General features: G+C 42.5%; 1 protein-coding gene across 3 annotated transcripts in view; it reads right to left on the bottom strand.

Annotated features, from left to right (window-relative positions):
• ABCC12 (ATP binding cassette subfamily C member 12) overlaps positions 1-23,178 on the bottom strand; it is a 158,497-nt gene that overhangs the window by 61,479 nt on the left and 73,840 nt on the right. For all 3 annotated transcript variants that reach the window (XM_029608476.1, XM_029608477.1, XM_029608475.1), the window contains 5 exons: positions 18,549-18,821; positions 16,394-16,465; positions 6,834-6,958; positions 1,706-1,778; positions 1,182-1,385 (listed from right to left, as the gene is read on the bottom strand). In XM_029608476.1, the coding sequence (XP_029464336.1) occupies positions 1,182-1,385; positions 1,706-1,778; positions 6,834-6,958; positions 16,394-16,465; positions 18,549-18,821 (747 nt within the window). The remainder of the gene's footprint in view (positions 1-1,181; positions 1,386-1,705; positions 1,779-6,833; positions 6,959-16,393; positions 16,466-18,548; positions 18,822-23,178) is intronic.

Consider the following 23,178-nt stretch of genomic DNA (forward strand, 5'->3'; position numbering starts at 1 on the left):
AAACGTACACATATACGTTTTGATTTTTAAAAGTATGGGTCTGTTTTTCAAAAGCATTTACACACTTAAAACTAGGTTGTATGCATGTAAATGCACTTAACCCATGTGAGTGGGCTTTTGAAAATTGCTACAATATATGCCATTGAATTGTCCATAGGATGTACCTGCGTAAGTGTACGTTACACGTGTAAATGGTTTTTTAAAATTGCCAAGATAGTAGTTACATTTACATGTGTAACTCCTTTTAAAATTACCCTTTAAGTGTGTAAATTAACTTGCACAAATCGCACCCTCCGAAGAGCGGAAGCAACCTCATGCAGGTTATTCTGTGTGTGTGCCAGGCCAACTACCCATGAATTTTCAAAGTGAACTTATGTGCATCGGTTTGCTTAGAAAATTTGGAGTGAGTGAAGCCTGCACTTAAAAAGTAGGTACAGTCTTTACCCGGTTGCGCACGTTTAGTGTGCAAAATGTTACTGTTCTTTTACAAATAGCTAGTTTAATATGTGTAATTTTTCGAGTTTTGCATTTTCTTGCAAATTCAACGCTAATGGGTGACTGTGATGCAAAATTACACAGCGTTCATCAGCTATGAAGGCAAAGTAAAACTAGATACCAAAATAGCTTTGCAAAAAAAAGTAATTTTTGCAAAAAATATAATTACGTGTCAGGAAGGTGTAGTTACATTTTTTGCACTATAATCAGTAGGAAAACTATGCATATTATTTTGCTACTGGTCTTGGTTGCATATAATATCCGGACCGATAGCAAAATAGCGCACAATAAAAATGAAATAGTGTGTGATGTGCACCTTAGCGCACTGGCCTCTTATATGTTATTAATGTAAAATTACTAAAAAAAAAAAAGCTATTCAATTTTTCATCCGTGTAAACTCTACCACATGGAGTTCTTAATTCTAGTCCTTAGGATTGCAAATAGGTCTGGATTTCAGAATCTCCAAAATGAATATTCATCTGATCATATTGGCATCCACTTGGCCCAAGAACCAAGTGATTCTTGACTTGGTTACTCCGATAACCAGATCTGTTCAAGGCCCTTGAAGACCAAATTTGAGGATCTCTGATCTAACATCTGCATTTATGCCTGCCGTTAAAATGTAATTTCATCTGCGTATCCCTTGCCAACCTTGCAGTGACTCATTTTTTTTATGTTCTGGTTACCTGCAGTTGATGGGTAATTAGAATCACAGTTTTTCCTTTAAGGGACTTCTTTATGCATTCTTCAAAAATATATTTCCCAACGTGTGCATCTACGGCTGACAAGGGATCATCTAACAAGTAAATATCTCTGTCTGCATAAACTGCCCGAGCTAGGCTGATTCTTTGCTTCTGTCCTCCAGAGACATTAATTCCCCGCTCGCCAATCTTTATATGGGAAAAAGAGGCACAGCATTAGGTTATTTACAGAGCTTCCTGTTAACCTAAATAAATATATATATATATAAAACTCTTGCAAAATTATTCAGCAAAGTTACAGATTTGGGGATTGTAACAATTTTACAGAGGATTATTTCAGTCTTATATATGTAGGATGGTTTGAAACAACAGATTTTTTTTCCATTATTTATAACACAGATTAGGACCTGGGGGGCATAAGGGCTGTTTTTTTATACTATTTATTATGTACAGTAAATAAGAACTGACAAGATAAAAGATTATGGGATTTATTGGAGAAGCGCACTTACTTCAGTCATATCACCATAAGGAAGGATTTTCAAATCTGGCCTCAGACTGCAGACACTGATTGCCTGCTGATACCTACAGAATTGAAAATAAAAGAACACTTAGGATTTTCGTCCTTGCTGATGCAACCGGTGCTGCCAGGAAGAAGCATAACGGTTTTGCATAATCTGCACATGTTCATGACGTCGCTGTGCCTTTGTTTCGATTAAAGCTATAATAAATCTGGGAGATGGTCCCCAGAGCTCAGGCAATAGCACTGCTCACTGGGGTGTAAGGGATCTAGGTTGGGTGCAGCCCCCCCTCCCCCATTTGTCAAGCCTAGACATGCAATGGAAGGGGGGGAGGGTGCACTCAGGGAAGGAGGGAAGGCGGCTGCCACTACTGTGGTGTATCAGGTAGAGGAAACTGCCCGGCCGACATGCAGCACTGAGGGTGCTTCTCAAAAGGGGGGGTGCATCTCCCGGCCCTTGAACCAGCAAAGATCCCCCATCTGCTGCCGGGGTCAAGGGGGGGAGCAGCAAACGCCACCGAGGGAGAACATGGAGGAGAGGGAGCACATTTATAAACTACACTGTATAAATCTCTGCTATTATTCAGTCAGGGCTTGACTCAAACCTCCAGAGATATAACTGCTGTCTCTGTTCTTTTTGTTTTTTTATGTAGGCTACTTGGCAGATAAGTGTGACTAAAGGCTGGCACGGATCTCAGGCAGCTCATGTAAAAAAAAAAAAAAAATGCACATAACTGAAGGTAAACGGAAACTATTACAATATCTCAAACAGATCTGATTCTGAGGATGACCGAATATGTACGTTTTTCACATTTTAGCATCCTTCCGTGTAATTAAATCTTTTGAATATTTCATGGTAGATGTTAAAAAAAAAAAGAAAAAAAAAAAAGCCAGTGTGTGTGACACCTTGTGACTGGGGTTTGCCCAACACTGGTACAGACAGATTCACAGCCTGAGTCCCTCTCCTCTTCCTTCCCGGATTAGCAGCCAGAACATGTATGGCCTCCTTAACATGGGAAAGTAAAACGCAGAGCAGAGGGGGGGAGAGGTAAAGCGAGAGAGGCAGGGGCGGGCACTGGGCCGTGGATGTTTGCCCAGAATAAAAAGAAAAGCAGGACCCCCCCCCCCCCAAGCATTTATTTTTGGCAAAATGTAAATTTTACCCACCGCCTGCACTCCCCTTCAATCACTCGCTAAGTTTAAAAAAAAGTGGAAAAACCATTCCTTCAGTAAAAACAGCAAGACTAACCCAAGTGAGGGAAAGGGCCTTATCTTTAGCAGGCCCCACAATCTGGAACACAATGCCTCCAGAGATCAGGCTACAAAGCGATCTCAAGGCATTCAAGAAAAGTGTAAAAACATGGCTCTTTAAACAGGCATTTTACAAGGAGACAGGAGAATAGAAATTATTCAGGAATAGGCAGATAAGCACCGACACACAGTACTTAGTACGGTACAGTAGAGTAGTCCATGAATTACACATCACAACAAGCATATTGATAACACCATGTATGATAAATTTACCCGTGAAAATACCTTCGGTACACTCGATCATGACCCACTCCTCTAAAAATTATTCTGTCTAATGATATATTGTAACCGAACCTTTGACGGCACCTGTTAGAATGTACTTTAGTACACTTTTACCTACATTAAATATGTGCCTACATGTAAACCATTGCGACGGTATTTAACTTAGCGACGGTATAGAAAAGATTTTAAATAAAATAAATAAAAATAAAAAAATCAGATGTGTCGTCCCCCCCCCAAGACTTGGTTCCACCCAATATTTGGTGTCACTAATTGTAGCCATTTGAAAGTTATTGGGGGAGGGGGGAAGGGAGGGGGTTCACGCATCACAGAACAAACCATAGCCCATGGGGACCATGCTTCCATCTTATAAACCTCTCAGTTCTGTTGAGGGACAAAAAAAAATGGAACACTTAATCCTGAAAAACTGGAAAAAAAAAAATATCGATTGAACAGCAAAAGAGTGGGAATGTGTGGGGGTGGAGTGGTTTTGCGGTGAGGAAACCCACCATGAAGCTCGTTTTATGGCTTAAGCAGCTTCAGTTACCACGCAGGGGTCAGCACGAGCGCGTTCATACGGAAAGAGCCGAGGCAGATTCCGTCTGGCACCCAAATGTGTATGAATTAAGGCCTCCGCTCTAAATAATTCATAGGTTTTCAGCTGTATTATTCATAGGAAATAAATCTCCCTGCGACGAAGCTGACTATCCCCTGAGCAGGGTCGAATATCGTTTATGCAGCGAGAGTAAAAAAAAAAAAAAAAAATGCCGCAGAGTGAATATCTCCAGACATTCAAGTATTTACGCACCTCAGGAATTCCTCGGGCTGGAGGCCTCTGTAAATGGAGTCAACTGTGCAAGACGGTGATAAACTGAAAGCTGGAAGACAGTGCTGTCTGGCACTGTACCAGGAAGCAGTGAAGGGGGGGGGGGATGTGTCACCCAGCTGACCCCCACCACATTTATTTATTAAGTGCTTCCAGAAAGATTCGGAATGGGGTGACTGGTACTCGGCCCAGGAGGATAGATTTTTGAAAATTTTTCTTGGGTGTTGGTGAATTGGGACAAAGGCCAGCGTGGGACTTTTTTTTTTAAATCGGCCATTTAATCAGTTTTATTCTTTTGATTATAGCCAAGGTGACAGTTATCCGGCCACAAGCTGATGGATAACTTTAGGGCTGCTCTGAGGTAGTTATCCAGCTAATTTTGCTGGCTATAGTTGAAAACTGGCCTAGTTCGCCCCATAAATTTACCCTATCTCGAAACGGCCTTGGAACACCTTTTTTTTTTTTTTTTTTTTTTTTTAATCCATCTAAATTTTAGCTGCAAAATGAGTTATCCTGTTAAAATCTGGCCAGATAAGTGCATCAAAATTTAAAAAGCTGGCATTTAGCAAGATAACTTATGTGATATCTGGCTTAATGCCTTTGAATATTCACCCAACATGCTTGTAATTTATATTCTTTTTATTGAGTAAAGAGAAAAAGATCTCAAGGATCAATAAAGGGAGGAGCTTTCAGGAATGGGGAGAAGAGTTGGAAGGGGTGAGAAGATCAGGAATGGAAAGAGGAAGAACAGAGCAAACAGTGTGGAAGAACAGGCAGTGTGGTGGAAGCTGGCATAGATTGCTTATAGGACCAGATGCATCAATGCCATGAAGCACAGAGCAGGGCAGCCGCGACCGTGGCATAACAGCCGCGCAGGCGTACGTGAACGCGTATGCCGGCTCGTGGCCACGGACACAGCCGTTTTATAACAGGTGCGCGTATATGCGCGCATCTTATAAAATCAGCTGGATGTGCGTAAATGTGCATGACATTTTATATGGATGCCGCATGTGCCACTTCTTCTTTGTAAGTGGGGGGATTTTAATATACATGCGCGCCGATGCAATTACCAGTTTAACCAGTTCATTCCCACTTTGCCCAGTTACAGGATAGGACTTCCTAACCCCCCCCCCCTAATTAACTAACCCGTCTTTTACCCTACCTGCCCCGACCCTTAAAACCCCAGTGAGCAGCCTAGGTTTTTTTTGTTTACGAACTTACACGCCATTAGGGATGTGCAGACCAAACGTTTAAGTTCATAAGTCCATAAGTCGAAAGAGGGGGTCATTTGCGGTCAATATGGACATATGGAGAATTCCATAAGTTGAGTCTATGTCCATATGTGCAAATAAAAATTTAAACCCCTCACCCTCCTTAATCCCCCCCCCCCCCCCCCCCCAAGACTTACCAAAACTCCCTGGTGGTCGAGCGGGGAGTCAGGACGCCATTTCTGAACTCCTTTGCGAGGAGCACGTGACGTCAGCGTCACGTCAGAGTGACGCGGCGTCACGTGATTCCCTCCGCTTTCGCTCCAGGACCCTCGTTTGACCCAAAAGGAACTTTTGGCCAGCTTGGGGGGGTCAGGAGGCCATCTATAGCAGAAGTAAAGTTACGCAGTAGGGGACCCCGGTACCTGCTTGTGCGCTGGTTTCCATTTAAATTCCCGGAACACCCATGCCCCTCCTACACCAAGCCCATGCCCCGCCCCTTTTCTGGACTTTTTCTCTCGTGCGTGAACCGGTTGATACACGCGTCCATGGACGCTTCTTAAAATACACGCGCCGGCTCCAGAGACGCGCGTAACTCCCTGATTTGGAGCGTGTAGGGCTTTTAAAATCTACCCCTTAGGGAGGGCAAAGCAAACGGCAAAGGCAGCATGGGGGAGCCTGGCACAGACTACCTACAGTGACTGGCTCTTCGCTAACCAAATGAAGTGAATAAATGAATAAATAAGTGCCAGCAGCTGTCAGATCTGGGGGCCGTTGTATACTGAGGGAGTAGGAGGAGTTAAAATACTTTATTCTTCCTGCTCTAGGTTGGGGAACCTTTTGTGGGTTCGGGGGTGGGAGGGTTTGTAAACGAATACGCTATCCTTAGGGGAGGGTTGGATCAGCCCTGCTCGGCTGCCTTTTTTTTTTTTTTTTTTAGGACGTGGGGGAAAGGGTGAGGACGCCCATGCTCAGCTGCTATTTGCTCTATTTTTTTTAAAACATTGAGGTGGAGGGAAGGGGCTCCTTGGCAGCTACTTTTTTTTAATGATATTCAGTAAGCCAGCAATCAGTTAAAGTTACCCAGATAACTTTATCCAGGTATCTGTAGCTGAGTATATTCAACTGCAGACTTGAATGTTTGGCTGCAGTGATCCAGATAACTTTTCTACTCACCGGCTTACTGAATAAGGACCTCGAAGAGACATTTGCTTTTTTTTTTGTTTTATAAAAATAATGATGTTAATATAAAATGTATATGTTAAGCCTTCTGAGGGTATTAACAGATTGCTACTTCCGTCACAGCCGAGCAGGCTCATTTGTGATATCACTGCATGAACCGTGAAATCAAAGCTTCTCTTATTTATTTGTATATTAAGCACGCGTCTTTTCATTGGTACCATAGTACAGCTTACAAAAGCAGGATTTGTAATGTTGGAAACGTAAAGATGATCTTAGTGAAGCTGAAGCTCCTTGAAGGGAAGCATACTGTGCGGTCTAGGAACTAAAATGTAAAAAAAAAATAAAAGCATGACAGCCTAGATTATAATGATTACCTTTCATGATCATACGGTGCTCCAAATAATATATTTTCTTTCACACTCCCATGAAATATCCAAGCTTGTTGTGCCGCGTAGGCTAATGTACCGTCTACACTTACGGTCCCATTGTTTAATACCATCTAAAAGAAGCAGAAGTTACAGATTAAAATGTAGGATTTTGCTGTGTGCGTGCTTCATATTGCAGCAATACGTAATTATGTTTATAGAGCGCTGGCAACCGCTATGCTTTTGGTTGCTACTCTAAATGTCATCCTCCCATGACCATGGTTCCATTGATGCTGGCACTGGTGAAGTAAGGGTGAACCTGAAAAAGAAACATTTTGTTTTGTGTCATTATGTTGTTTGGGTTTTATGTCGCTAGGTTGTTTCGGTATCATTTGTGTCATTTCTGTTTTTTGCTACCACTCGGCCTTTTTCTCCTTTGTCCCATCCCCAGTACCTGTTTTATGTATTTTCCAACTTTAGTTCGGATGTAAACCGGTTTGATGTAACCACGAATGCTGATATAAAAAAAGTATTAAATAAATAAATAAATTTCCATTAAAGCCATGGGGGGAGAAGCAATCATCATATTATTTTGGCCATTGTGGTTTTCAATCCAATGTTTATGACACGTGCAGGTACTTTTAATTTATTTTTGTAATTAATTGATTAATTATTCATTTTCTATTTATATATTCCTGTTTATCCGTGTCCTAGAATTTTTCTCAGCACACGATACACAACACTATTGACAGAGGTCAATGTTCAGAGCATTTGTCAGACACTTAGGTGGATCAGTGCTGAGATTTAAAAATCCCTCTGCTCTGATCGACCCTGACATCACCAGATATCTTGTTATCTGGCTGAAAACATATGCAGCTATGTCAGAGGTGGTTTGGGAATATACAGGGCGGAGCCAGATAACCCTGATTTTTAACATCATCTGGCTTAGGTAGCTAGCTAACTTTAGGACAGCCAAAAATCAGACTTTGGACCTCACAATGAATACACTTTCTTTAAACAAAATCTAATTTGTTGGAAATTCATAAAAAGAAATGTTAAATAAGTAAAACATTGAAAGTCACACCCTGCGGATCACTGTAGGCATTGAGTGAGGGGCAGAGAATAAACAGCAGAGGCTTCAAATCCATGATGCATGAAGAGAGGGCCAAGCAAACAGCAAATGCAATGTGGAGAAGGCAGACATAGACTGCCTGGAACCTGAAGCAGCAGCAGCAGCAGTAGAATCAATGCCCCAGGTCTCCAAGATAGGGGCAGAGCAGCAACAATAACATCCCAAGGTACCAACAGAGCAGCAGCAGCAGCAGCTGCAGCGGTAATGGTAATAACAACCCAATGCACTGAGAGAAGTAAGGCAGAAGCGACAATGTCCCAAGGCACCGGGAAAGGGGCAGGGCAACCAAGGAAGGGTCAGAGCAGCAGCAATGGCATGAACACTCTAAGACAGCGAGTGAGGGGCAGGGCAAGCAACGGAGGCTGTGTCTGCAGGAAGCTGGAATAAACTGCCTATGGGGCAAAGCAGCAGCAGCAGAGTCGTCATTGCCTCAAGGCACCAAAAAGGGGCAGGCCACCATCCTCCAAGGCACCGAAAGACCCCCACGTCAATACTAACTCTCTCTCTCACTATCATTTTGCAGCCTTATCTAATGTCTGTCTCAGGTTAAAACTAGGGTGTCAAGGTTGTCAGCTTCAAGCTCTGCTTGTTAATGATTGGCCCTGGCTCCTTTCCCCTGCCACCTTAACAGGCTCCTGTAAAGCAATTAAAAAAAGACAACTCAAATAAAAAAAACCCTGAAATTGAAGCAGTTCTGGAATGAAAGGATAAAACATGCCATTCTTTGCATCATTTTGCAAGTCAAACAACACAAAACAGCACAGGATATGTTGTTTACATATCTCTTTAAAATCGTTCATTCCTATGGTGCAGTGGCTTATGTTGATTAATATTACATCTCTCATTCCTAATGCTTTCCCTTATTATAGGAGTTCAGTAGTGATACACATTCATGTGAATCCTGACATATAACTTGGAGGCTCATGTGCTAAAGTGTGCCATTTTACATGCTATTTTTCTCTGCATGCAAATAAGCCTGGTTGTAAAACAGCATGGGAAATTTTGCATCGACCCCCCCCCCCCTCCACTACATCTTATTAAGGTGATTAGATTTTTTGTGAAATTTCATTCACAAAGCAAATTTTGCATATAGTTTTCCTGCACACGGACGCAGCTATTTTATAACATGCGGGCACCTCCGTCATGATCTATTTTGAGTTAAGATTTCTATTTCCTGTCACTTATTGCAGAATTCCAACATACTCATCAGATGCTAATTAATGTAAAGGAAAACTTGTGTCCCAGATTTCACAACATTGTGTGCTTTCATTGGGCATGCATTTATTACATTTTTACCTATTTGTTTGACCGCTCCAAGCGAGGAACAAGCCAAAACACACTAAAAAAACAAAATTGAAATAAGCTAAAGACAATAACATAATAAAACAAGATATACAAACCAGACAAAATATAATCAACATCATAAACATAAAATACAAATACATAATCTAAACAAATACAGCCAATATATAACCTAAAATAATATAAAATCAAAATAAAATGTACAAATTCATACAATTTAATTATCATGCCCAATGATGACCTCACTAATGGATTTCTATGTACTAAGTAATTTTAAGACTAACATCGTAATTATTATAATTATCATGATTTATATAGCGGAATATAAAATCTAAATAAATATACCAGATATATATAGCACTGTACAGCAACATATAATGGACAAGCCCTACTTTTAGGAGCTTAAAAATGAGATAGAGCAGTTTTTAAACTGGTACTTGGGAAAAGCTGACAGTTGCTCAGCAGCACATGATTTGGAGTGAGGTATCTTCAAAGGACACTGGCAGACCAAGACGGAGATGTACTAGTCTGCGAGTTTATTGCAGGAGAAGTCAAATATTCCCTGCAATATATTTGGCCCCTCCTGACAAATTATCCTGGCTGTACTGTGGCGTAATTTTTTTATCGTGGCAAAAAACATGCAACAAAAAAATTTACACTGCGGTACCATGCCTGCATGATGGTGGCCCACCTCAGCTGGAGCCACCTCGCATAAAGGGCCAGTGGCCCAAAATATGGTGCTCCTCGAACAGCATAAAAAATTATCCCAGGTGTTGATACTGATCCCCGCCCAACCACCCCTGCTGTCTCCTGAGGTGGAACTGGCCCAGCAAAAGGTAAATAAATTAAATGGCACACACATGGCAACGGCCTTTTCCCTTCTTCACCCCCCCTCCCCTTCAATAGCAAAAATCCCCATAGATAAAGGATAGTTCTCAACTCCCCACCCCCTGGCCCATCCCTACTCCCCCTTCCAAAGTAAAAAATATTCCCTGGTATCTAATGTCCCCCCCCCCCAACCCCAAAATGTAGAACCCCGGTGGTCTGGGGGGCAGGTAGAGTCCCATACCTCCTTAACTCCCAGTTCCTTGAAAAGGGTCTTTGATAGCTCACTGGGGGCCCAGGGCCTGGTTAGCACTATTTTTAAAAATGGTGCTGAGCTGATCTTTCCAGTATCACACGATAGGGTCAAGGTCCGTGTCCACATGCCCTAAGTTCCATCCCTGGACCTTGCTCCTATCATGTGGTAGTGGCAAGGCTGGGTAGGTGCCATTTACAAAAATGGTGCCGACCAGACCCAGGGCTAAGGGCTGGAATAGGTAAGTACGGAACAATTATTTACCCTTTCAAACAATACTAGAACTAAGGGCCAATCCATGAAACTAGCAACCAGCTGATTTAAAACAAATCGTAGGAAGCATTTTTTCCCTCAGCCCACAATCAAGCTGTGGAATCTGTTGCTAGAAGACATGGTCATGGCAACTAACATAGTGAAGTTCAAAAGAGGATTGACAAGTTCCTGAAAGAAAAGCCCATAAAGAGCTATTAGCCAGGTAGACTTGGGAAAGCCAGCAATTTAATGGAACAAAGTCAGCATGGCTTTACCCAAGGCAAGTCTTGCCTCACAAATCTGCTTCACTTTTTTGAAGGAGTTAATAAACATGTGGATAAAGGTGAACCAGTAGATGTAGAGTACTTGGATTTTCAGAAGGTGTTTGACAAAGTTCCTCATGAGAGGCTTCTAGGAAAAGTAAAAAGTCATGGGATAGGTGGTAATTCCTTTCGTGGATTACAAACTGGTTAAAGGACAGGAAACAGAGAGTAGGATTAAATGGACAATTTTCTCAGTGGAAGGGAGTGGACAGTGGAGTGCCTCAGGGATCTGTATTGGGACCCTTACTTTTCAATATATTTATAAATGATCTGGAAAGAAATATGACAAGTGAGGTAATCAAATTTGCAGATGATATAAAATTGTTCAGAGTAGTTAAATCACAAGCAGATTGTGGAAATTGCAGGAAGACCTTGTAAGGCTGGAAAATTGGGCATCAAAATGGCAGATGAAATTTAATGTGGACAAGTGCAAGGTGATGCATATAGGGAAAAATAACCCATGCTATAGTTACACAATGATACGGTAGGTTCCATATTAGGTGCTACTACCCAAAAAAGAGATCTAGGCGTCATAGTGGATATGACGAAGTAACTGATAGATCCCCAATAGTTGATCTGCGGCAGTCAAAAAAGCATACAGAATGTTGGGAATTATTAGAAAGGGAATGGTGAATAAAGCGGAAAATGTCATAATGCCTCTGTATCGCTCCATGGTGAGACCACACCTTGAATACTGTGTATAATTCTGGTCGCCGCATCTCAAAAAAAGATATAATTGCGATGGAGAAGTACAGAGAAGGGCTACCAAAATGATAAGGGGAATGGAACAGCTCCCCTTTGAGGAAAGACTAAAGAGGTTAGGACTTTTCAGCTTGGAGAAGAGACGGCTGAGGGGGGATATGATAGAGGTGTTTAAAATCATGAGAGGTCTAGAACAGGTAGATGTGAATCGGTTTTTTACTCTTTTGGATAATAGAAAGACGGGGGGCACTCCATGAAGTTAGCATGTGGCACATTTAAAACTAATCGGAGAAAGTTCTTTTTCACTCAATGCACAATTAAACTCTGGAATTTGTTGCCAGAAGATGTGGTTAGTGCAGTTAGTATAGCTATGGATAAGTTCTTGGAGGAGAAGTCCATTACCTGCTATTAATTAAGTTGACATAGATAATAACCACCGTTATTACTAGCAACAGTAACATGGAATAGACTTCATTTTTGGGTACTTGCTAGGTTCTTATGGCCTGGATTGGCCACTGTTGGAAACAGGATGCTGGGCTTGATGGACCCTTGTTCTGACTCAGTATGGCATGTTCTTATGTTCTTATCCCTGATTGTAAATACAAGAAATAGATCTATTGGGGATCTATCAGTTACTTTGCATCACACATAACAGACAGATCCCTAATAAATCTAGCCACTATCAGAAAAAAGAATGGTCCTTGGTCTGACCCTGCATGGCACTTCTTATGTTCTTATCATGTGAGGAGTCACCTTTATAACTGTTACTTTTACCGACTACTGTATTCACCCAACGCCATCTTCAGGCCACGCAGCAGGACACTGCCAACAGGATTCTGCAGTCATATGCTGCGATTTCAGTGCCCCTATGGCATGAGTGACTCAGCCCTTCTTAAATGGCCCACAGTGAAAAATCTCCAGTGGCACCTACTGATGATGTGAGGTCCTCTCCTATAAAGGGCTTCCTTGGCACTCACACTTTGCCTCAGCAATGGGTCGACTACCTCAGTGGTAGCATTTGTTGCTGCCTTGCATTTTCGATGTTCCAGCCTTCCAAGTCTTCAGCCATGTCCAGCCATCCTTTTCTTTAGACTCATCCTGCCTTGTCCCTCTCTTATGGCTGACTACCTTTGGATTGATTCTTGGAACTGCCATCTGACCATCCTTGCTTGCTGCCTGCCTTGACCATAACCTGTGACCTGACCATTATTGCTTGCTGCCTGCTTTGACCATAATCTGTGACCTAATCATCCTCGCCTGCCACCTGACTCAACTATAGCCTGAGACAACTGACCATTCTCGTTTGATGCTAGCCCCAACCACAGCCTGACATCAGAGCCTCTCTTCAGTATACACCCCAGATCCCAAAGGCTCAACCCAAGGGGAAAGTGGCTGGTAAAGGCAAAGCTCCAGCTCAGTCTCTGCACTGTATGCTCTTCCAGCTGGCAGTGAGGACCTACTGGGCCTTCCTGGTAAGTTAGGTCAATCTTATTCTAACACAAGGGTCCACAATTCTAACAATAAAACAAAATTCCCACCCTTTTGGGGATGGACTAGAACTATCATGCATAAAAATAATTACGCATCATTGGAACCTCCTATTTTTGGAAGTTGAGTGGAGGAGTAGCCTAGTGGTTAGAGCAGTGGGCTAGGAGCTAAGAGACCAGGGTTCAAGTCAGACTGTTGCTCCTTGTGACCTTGGGCAAGTCACTTTACCCTCCATTGCCTCAGGTACAAATTTAGAGGGTCATTGATCAAACTGCTATATGGTGTTTTTGCATGCAAAAAACATGCGAAAACGCCATAACACATAGAGGTAGATTTTTAAAAACGGCGCGTTCGCGTACTTTTGTTCGCACTCCAGTCGCAAACAAAAGTACGCTGGATTTTAGTAGATACGCGCGTAGCCGCTAAAATCCAGGATCGGCGCGCGCAAGGCTGCCGATTTTGGGCAGCCGGCGAGCACCGAGCCGCGCAGCCTGCCTCCGTTCCCTCCGAGGCCGCTCCGAAATCGGAGCGGCCTCGGAGAGAACTCTCTTTCACCCTCCCCTCACCTTCCCCTCCCTTCCTCTACCTAACCCACCCCCCCCGGCCCTATCTAAACCCCCCCCCCTACCTTTGTCCGCGGATTTACGCCTCCCGAAGGGAGATGTAAATCCACGTCGCCAGCGGGCTGCTGGCGCGCCGAGACGCGATCCGGGGGCAGTTCCGGAGGGCGCAGCCACGCCCCCGAACCGCCCCGGCCCGAAACCACGCCACGTCCCGCCCCCAAAACGCCGCGCCGTTCGGCCACGCCCCCGACACCCCCCAGACTGAAAACCCCGGGACTTACGCGAGTCCCGGGGATCTGCGCGCGCCGGCGGCCTATCGAAAATAGGCGTGCCGGCGCGCAAGGCCCTGCTCGCGTAAATCCGGGTGGATTTACGCGAGCAGGGCTTTTAAAATCCGCCCCATAGTGTGATGCAAATTGATTTGTGAAGCCCTATTGCATGGCTTTAACGTGTATTTTAACTTTGTGATGTTTTTGCAAATGCTGTTTTAAGCTCCTGGAGAGCCAGCCTAGCTATCAGGGCCCTTCTACAACCACGGAGGGAGAGAGAGAGCGAGAGAGACTAGCCAGAATGCCCTCATACCAGGTAGGTGTTTATACCCCTATATGAGACCTACCTAGTCACTCGAGGTGAGGTTTAGGTATTAGTGTAGGGGGTTAGAGGCCACTTTGACATTCAAAGTGAGTTGTACAAACAGAACAGACATTCGGAGTGAGGAAACTCACCCAAAGATGAGATTTGTGTAATGTTCTCTCAACCTAGCTTGATGGACTCATCTCATCTTTGGGTGAGTTTCCTCACTCCGAAGGTCATCAAATCTTCACAAGAGAGCACTGTTCTGTTTGTACGACTTACTCTGAATATCAAAGTGGCCCCTAACTCCCTACACTAATACCTAAACCTCACCTCGAGTGACTAGGTAGGCCTCATATAGGGGTATAAGTACCTACCTGGTATGTGGGTATTATGGACAATCTCTCTCTCTCTCACAGGCCCTGATAGCTAGGCTGGATTTCCAGCAGCTTAAAATGATCCCCCCAGTGGTTGTACTTAGGAAATACAAAAATTCTGGCACTTATCACAAAGTGTGAAAAAGTTATTGTGGTAATACCTATGCAAAGCACACTTTGCAATATATTGCTAATACCATAAAACACACCCCTTTTCCTATCACAGGTGATATTTAGTGCATTTTGATAAATCCAGGCCTTAGATTGTAAGCCCCCTGGGGATAGGGAAATACCTGCAGTATCTGAATGTAATCCACTTTAAAGTACAAAAAGCGGAATATAAATAAAAAATAAATAAAAGTTTCCCACTGTAGAGAATAGTGTGACCTAGACAGCCTTACATTTGCATAAACATAGTACTGGAGTCCATGGGAGGAGATCAGTTTGCTATGGGAAAAAGTTTTGAGAAAAAAAGAGAAGATGGCACCAGACAGAGCCCTGAGACAAACCAACTGATAACGGGATGGTGATGGAAAAGGATCCACAATGGAAGTGTGCTGGGAAAGGTAAGATGAGAACCATAATATAAATGAATCTTGAAGTTCAAGAGAGGACAGGGTGTTGAGGAGTAGATGGTGGTCAACGGTTTCAAAATCAGCAGACAGGTTGAGGAGATTAAGGTCGGAGTAAAGCCCTTTGGAATTTTTTCCATGAGGAGATCAGCGAGGGCCTCGATATGGGGAGTGTAGAGGATGAAATCCAAATTGAAGTGGATCAAACATATCCTGAGACATAAAGTATTCCAGACAGCAGGGGTAGATGGCTCATTCAAGTAGTCTGAATGCAAAGGGAAGGAGAAGTCGGGACAATAGTTGATAGAGCAAGAAGCGTCCAATGAAAGATTTTTAAGGAGTGGTGTGATCACAACATCTTTGAAGGCAGTGGGAAAGAATGCAGTAGAAAATGACAATAGGATGTGACCAGTGAATGAGATGATGGCCAGAGAGCTAGAACTGAGGAGCTGAATGGGAATGCATCAGAAAGGCAAGTAGTACAACTACTTTCCAAGTTACCTGCCAATTTTATGTTGCTATTATACTGAGCATTAAAGAAGAACTAAGGAGATGTAGAATGTAGCTGCATTAAAGAAAGTTACACTACCATTTTTAGCAGCTCAGATTTCCCCATGCTAATCATGCCAAAGTAAAAGGGTCAGTTAATTCTGGGAACTCAGTCCCTTATCCCCAAAACATCAATAGGATCTTCTGGGCCTGTATTCTCCATCCCCATTTTATGACATCCAAAGGTATTCTGTGCCCTCACAACTCTCCTCCCTGAAGAACATTTAAAAGACCTTCCTGTCTTCCTTTCCTCATCTCACCAAAGGGTCTTCCGGGTACCCCACTTCTCCCCCAGACCCCACTCACCTCTCAAAAAAATAAATAAATCTGGATCTTCAACGGCTAAAACGATCAGACTTCCCTCCTTCCAGCACTGGCACCAATAACACTCTGACCCTTACTCCAAAGCACATCCATTAATACCCAATAAGGCCATTTTCTTTTTAAATTTAGATGGTATGCACTTTAGTGTTATCCTGGGAACCAGCAATAAAGCTAATGCACATGCAAAGAGTGCAGGTTGTATGTGAGCATGAAGTAACAACCACATTAACGCACATTTAATAAGTGCATAGGCCCTTCCATATATTAACGGTACTTTATAAATGCATATAAACAATCCACTGGCGGATGTTAATTACTGTAGCTGTTAGCTTACCTGTCCTAGGAAAGCAGAGAATATGGAACTCTTTCCACTCCCAACATTTCCGCAGATACCCAAAATCTGTCCCTGCAAGCAAAGCATACTGCTAATGTTACAACTTTCTTAACTGGATGAGCACTGCAGATGATTTATTAAATAAATGTTTGGTTGACATAGATTAGATTAGGTACCCTGTTAGTCTACTTGGATATGTAGAAACAAAGGTCAGGAAATAAAATGTAGGTGATACCTTTTTAATAGACTAACTTAATACATTTGTGACTAGCTCTATGTGAGCTAGGAGCAAATTCAGGCAACTTCATGTGAAGGCGATTTTTTTGCATTGACCTAATGAAGTGAATATTGTTCTCGAAAGCTCGTTGTAGGGAAGGCGATTTTCAAACTGCCCGCAGAGCAGTCAAGACTTTACTGATAGTTGCCAAAGTGAACTTACCTGAGAATTTTCAAAATGGAACCGTGCATGGAATTGTCAGACTGTGCACATGAATTATTTCGCACGGTTGCCCCTGCTCCAAGCAGAGCATGATTTATTCATGGAAATTTACATGCAAGGATGGTAACTTTCAAACGGACTCACGGGCGTATATATATGAGTGTGTGTGGGGCGGGCAAGCAGCCCAATACACAGCAATTTTATAACCGCAAAATGTCATGTTTGAGCTGCGTGAGGGAATTTTATAACTGTGGTCATCCACGCCACGACCATTTTCAGCAGTTCGGTCACCAGTTTGCCCAGTCTACCTCTAGGTCCTACAAAGCTCCCTGGTTCTTTAATTTTCACTCTCCCCAGTTAATCCAGGCCCCCTCCAACACCTCAGAGATGCCTGGAAATAGTTTTATTAAGACTTACACCTTTTCCATAGCAGAACTAACTTTACAAAGCAAGTATACCTAGGCACGTGCCCAGGTGTGTAAATACTTGGGCTTTCATCTCTTGGCCCTGCCCTGGAATGCCCACACCCTACCCACGTTCTGCCCCTCTTTTGCCGGATGTTAGATATTCACACATTGGGATTTGTGTAGGCATTTGAGGGTGGACACGCGCATGTCCTACATGCGTGCAAATCAAACTCTGCCTCAGTTATGCTCATCAGAAGGCATCTGCTTAGTGCAGATAAAAGTAAGCAGCAAACAAAGCGCTCGTAACCATTCCATCAGTAAAAACAGCTAGACTAACCCAGGTCAGAGAGCGTGCACTATCACTGGCTGGCCCCATATTATGGAACACTATGCCCTTAGAACTAAGACTACAGAGAAATTTCAAAATGTTTAAAACAAATCTCAAAACTTGGCTGTTCAAACAGGCTTTTTACAAAGTGAACGGTGAAAATATGTAAGGATAAGATGGCACAGAGCACCCAGCACATAATCTCCAAGTGACTATCTGGAAATTATCTTTATCCCAACGAATACGTAAATAACAAATACTGAGAACGAACCGCATGTAATCTTCCAAGAGACATGTATAAAAGGACAATTTAAGTCAGAAATCAAATAGTATATAATGAATTAATTGTTACCAGTTATTAATAGCACTTTTTGTAAAGTTTAAGCTATTTTATTACTATATGTGCCTTTTTGTAAACCGTTATGATGGTAAATAACTTAATGACGGTATAGAAAAACTTTTAAATAAATAAATAAACTGGGCTACATGTGCATCAATCCTTTTGAAAATTACTCCCAAATGTATTTAGTCTAATAAAATATCATCACTTACATTACTTATAAATTAAAATCTATACTTCCATACTCCTCCTAATCACACCCCTACTACAACTGTCATTCTATCCTACCTTCATATTCTACTACTCCTAATTCTAGAGCAGCTTCCACACCTATGTTTAACTCTGAAAGATTCTTAAAAACTCATTTATTTTGGTGCCCTTAAACGTTTTCAGGTTTAAGGACCATTGTGCTCCTCGGTGATTGGGCAGATTGTGAGCAATTGATGGGACTATGGCAGATTGACTCCTAGGAGCCAGTTGTTTAAGGTGGAGGTCCTTTAATATTGCTGTTGCACAGAAATTGTTGACCAATTGATCAAACATTATCGTACTGTCAATAAAGTACCCTGTAGAAGAACCTTGTTGAGAATTCATCTTATTGCATTTGAATGATGCATGATTTCTTAAAAATGAAAACTTACTTTACGGACTGAAAGATTTATATTGTGCAATATTATTTGATTCTTCTCTTTTTCTGTTGATTTTGTTGAAGAGCACGATGACGCTACAGCATCCAGTCCAGGCTGGCTTTTGCATTCGCTCTTCCCGTTCGTAATGGTACCATTACTTATTTTGCTATCACTGTTTTCATCTAAATCTTCCCATGATAATGTGGCATTGCTCATTTCCAAAGCATATTCTGATTTTTGTAGTTGCCTTACATACGAAGATGGGCTTTCCTTCACAAGAATTTTCTAAAGTTAGAAAAAAATTAAAAGATAAATCAGCAGCATCCTTATGTTACAAGTACTCCAAGCCTTGTAAACTTTCTGTCATAATCTTACAAACAATATGAAAAAAAACACAAAACACAAAATCTTACAATCAATATGGAAAAAAAAACCCAGAAGAAAAATTTCTATCTGCTCTGAACAGCATAAAACCTAAATCAGTTTATTATATTTGCCCTTCACTGGATTTCAAGTGTTTAACTGGTAAAAAAAACAAAACAAAAAAAAAAACAAATGGGAGAATATTTACATAGCAATTTGCATGTGCCTTTTTAGCATTCACATAAGTAGAAAAATACAAAAACCCCCCACATTTTTTCATTTGGCTGTAAATAGACTGAATTGGAGCAAACAATATGATGGGAAACCAGACTATAAAAGGAGCATATCTGAAAGGCTAAGAAAATCCTTATGAATTAGATAATTTTCAAATAAATACGCACGGTGGCGTATTTATGGCCGCAAACAGATCTGGACAAGTATTTTATAACCCTCTTGAATGATGTATGCATGTTTTGTAAAATACACATATCTCTACCCCACAACATATGCATGTATGTAGGCTTACACGTGAATACATGCAATCCATTGAAATCAGGTATATCAATGCATTGAACGGGTGTACTTTGCCTGCCAATTTTAAAACTATACACATATATTTTATGCAGAAATGTATGCTTGTAAATCAGCCAATTTTAACACATGCATGCATAAATGAAATTAACCAGTTTATTAATTAGTCTGCCAGGTCGCCCAGTCCTTCTCCAGGTCATCGAGACCTTCCTGGTTCTTCAGCTTCAACTCCCCCCGTTCCCGCTGACCTCCCATCGTCTACTACACAATAAACACGCTTAACATCACTTGTGTCAGATAACTAGCAGGGGTACAAATATGTAAGCTGGCAGACGCATGTGTGCAACTTTTAAAATAACTTATACATGTAAGTGCTGGCTCTGCCCACCCCTTTTTTGAGTGCGCATACGTGACAATGCGTGTGCATTTTTTTTTACTTTTATAAAATGCAGGCTTCTTACTATCATACGTGCTGATTTTTATGCATATAACATTTTGAAAATTCGCCTCAGAATGTTTAGAGAAAATGTTACCATATACAGATAATTTCCTAATAAACCTCATATCACAAACCATAAATAAGTCATCAGTATTCATTACTAAAGAACAAGATAGGCCAGCACCTTCAGAGACGTGCATTACATAACCCTGGATAGCATGGAATCAGACATGAATGAGTTTTGTTTTTAATGACATGACAGAAACCGCAGATCAGGGAGGGCAGTGGATTTATGGTTTTCAATAAAGCTTTTGAGGCTGCTTTACAAAGAAGACTGGTAAACAAATTAAAGAGTAGGCTAGATCATTGTTAACTGGGTGAGAAACAGTTAAGCAAAAGAAACCAGAAAAATAGTAATCGGTGAAGTCCACTCTGGTGAAAGTAATAGATATACTAGGTGAAGACCAATTGGCACACTCAGTCTGCCCGGTTGTTCCCTTCTATACTGCTTTAGCTATAGAGATAATCCCAGCTGTCAGCCAGACGCCCTTCACAGCCTGCAGAATATCTGTCAGTCATTTTAGTCTTCCCTCTTTGATCTTCTTCCATTTGGGGTAGATGAGCATACAAATTCCAAAATCTAATGCAACCCCCTTCTCCCACCACTGCCTCCTCAGGTGTCCCAGTAAGAGGTGCCTTGCAGCTCGGTGCTAAGGCCAGTTCTTTCAGTATCTTTACTAGCGATGTAAGTAGAGGGCTTGAGGGGAAAATATGCTTTGTTTTCAGATGTCACAGAAATAGGACGGTCGCAAAGCAGATGCGCCAGAAGGGGTGAGGAAAAAAATGAAAGGGTATTTAAAAAAAATGATAGAATTGTCAAGAGTTCGGATGCTGTGCTCCTGTGCAAAACAGTGGAAAATCAAGCAACCCAGACACAAGAATCCATTAGCTATTTAATAATTTGGAAGGCAATTTTCAATACCATTTATCTGGATAAATAGTCATTTACTCAAGTTAGACCGGCTGTCTAAAATTGCCCTCACTCAATCCAACTGAAATTATGTCTGGGGCTCCATAGCCCGATTACTTCTAGCTGGATTGGGAGAAAGTGAGCCTGAGGACGTGTTATGGACAGGATCAGAAAATAAACATAGGGAGGATAGCTTTCAAACAAGTGCATGTATAAGGTCGCACATACTTTTACTATAGTATTTTATACCCTATGCTACCAAATGATAAGGGGAATGGAACAACTCCCCTATGAGGAAAGACTAAAGAGGTTAGGACTTTTCAGCTTGGAGAAGAGACGACTGAGGGGGGATATGATAGAGGTGTTTAAAATCATGAGAGGTCTAGAACGGGTAGATGTGAATCGGTTATTTACTCTTTCGGATAGTAGAAAGACTAGGGGACACTCCATGAAGTAAGCATGGGGCACATTTAAAACTAATCGGAGAAAGTTCTTTTTTACTCAACGCACAATTAAACTCTGGAATTTGTTGCCAGAGAATGTGGTTCGTGCAGTTAGTATAGCTGTGTTTAAAAAAGGATTGGATAATAGGGATGTGAATCGTGTCCTCGATCGTCTTAACGATCGATTTTGGCTGGGAGGGGGAGGGAATCGTATTGTTGCCGTTTGGGGGGGTAAAATATCGTGAAAAATCGTGAAAAATCGTGAAAAATCGAAAAATCGAAAAATCGCAAAACCGGCACATTAAAACCCCCTAAAACCCACCCCCGACCCTTTAAATTAAATCCCCCACCCTCCCGAACCCCCCCCCAAATGACTTAAATAACCTGCGGGTCCAGCGGCGGTCCGGAACGGCAGCGGTCCGGAACGGGCTCCTGCTCCTCAATCTTGTTGTCTTCAGCCGGTGCCATTTTCCAAAATGGCGGCGAAAAATGGCGGCGGCCATAGACGAACACGATTGGACGGCAGGAGGTCCTTCCGGACACCCGCTGGACTTTTGGCAAGTCTCGTGGGGGTCAGGAGGCCCCCCACAAGCTGGCCAAAAGTTCCTGGAGGTCCAGCGGGGGTCAGGGAGCGATTTCCCGCCGCGAATCGTTTTCGTACGGAAAATGGCGCCGGCAGGAGATCGACTGCAGGAGGTCGTTCAGCGAGGCGCCGGAACCCTCGCTGAACGACCTCCTGCAGTCGATCTGCCGGCGCCATTTTCCGTACGGAAACGATTCGCGGCGGGAAATCGCTCCCTGACCCCCGCTGGACCTCCAGGAACTTTTGGCCAGCTTGTGGGGGGCCTCCTGACCCCCACGAGACTTGCCAAAAGTCCAGCGGGGGTCCGGAAGGACCTCCTGCCGTCCAATCGTGTTCGTCTATGGCCGCCGCCATTTTTCGCCGCCATTTTGGAAAATGGCGCCGGCTGAAGACAACAAGATTGAGGAGCAGGAGCCCGTTCCGGACCGCTGCCGTTCCGGACCGCCGCTGGACCCGCAGGTTATTTAACTCATTTGGGGGGGGTTCGGGAGGGTGGGGGATTTAATTTAAAGGGTCGGGGGTGGGTTTTAGGGGGTTTTAGTGTGCCGGCTCACGATTCTAACGATTTATAACGATAAATCGTTAGAATCTCTATTGTATTGTGTTCCATAACGGTTTAAGACGATATTAAAATTATCGGACGATAATTTTAATCGTCCTAAAACGATTCACATCCCTATTGGATAAGTTCTTGGAGGAGAAGTCCATTACCTGCTATTAAGTTCACTTAGAGAATAGCCACTGCCATTAGCAATGGTTACATGGAATAGACTTAGTTTTTGGGTACTTGCCAGGTTCTTATGGCCTGGATTGGCCACTGTTGGAAACAGGATGCTGGGCTTGATGGACCCTTGGTCTGACCCAGTATGGCATTTTCTTATGTTCTTATGTTCTTATGCATATCTTGACTACTCAACATACATGTGTGCATAGGCTTACATGCGAATGCATACGATGCATTGAAACCACTTATTTCAAAGCATTGAACCTGCGTAGTTTACCCACCTACTTAAAAAAAATATATAGGCGCATATAATTTACATGTGAAACTAAAATAGGACTAACTCGCATAAATTGGTATATTTTAAAAACATGCACACATCAAAGAAATGAGCAGTTTTTACCAATTAATCCACCAGTTTGTCCAGTCCTTCTCAAGGTCATCGAGACCTTCCTAGTTCTTCAGACTGAACGCCGCCAGTTCACCCAGATCTCCCTCCCAGTTAGTACTATAAAAATAAACACATTTAATTTCACTTACACCAGATAACTAGCAGGTGTAAAAATACATGCGCAGGCTGGCAGATGTGCAA

Source organism: Rhinatrema bivittatum, chromosome 7 (genome assembly GCF_901001135.1).
Source record: "Rhinatrema bivittatum chromosome 7, aRhiBiv1.1, whole genome shotgun sequence".
NCBI lineage: Eukaryota > Metazoa > Chordata > Amphibia > Gymnophiona > Rhinatrematidae > Rhinatrema > Rhinatrema bivittatum.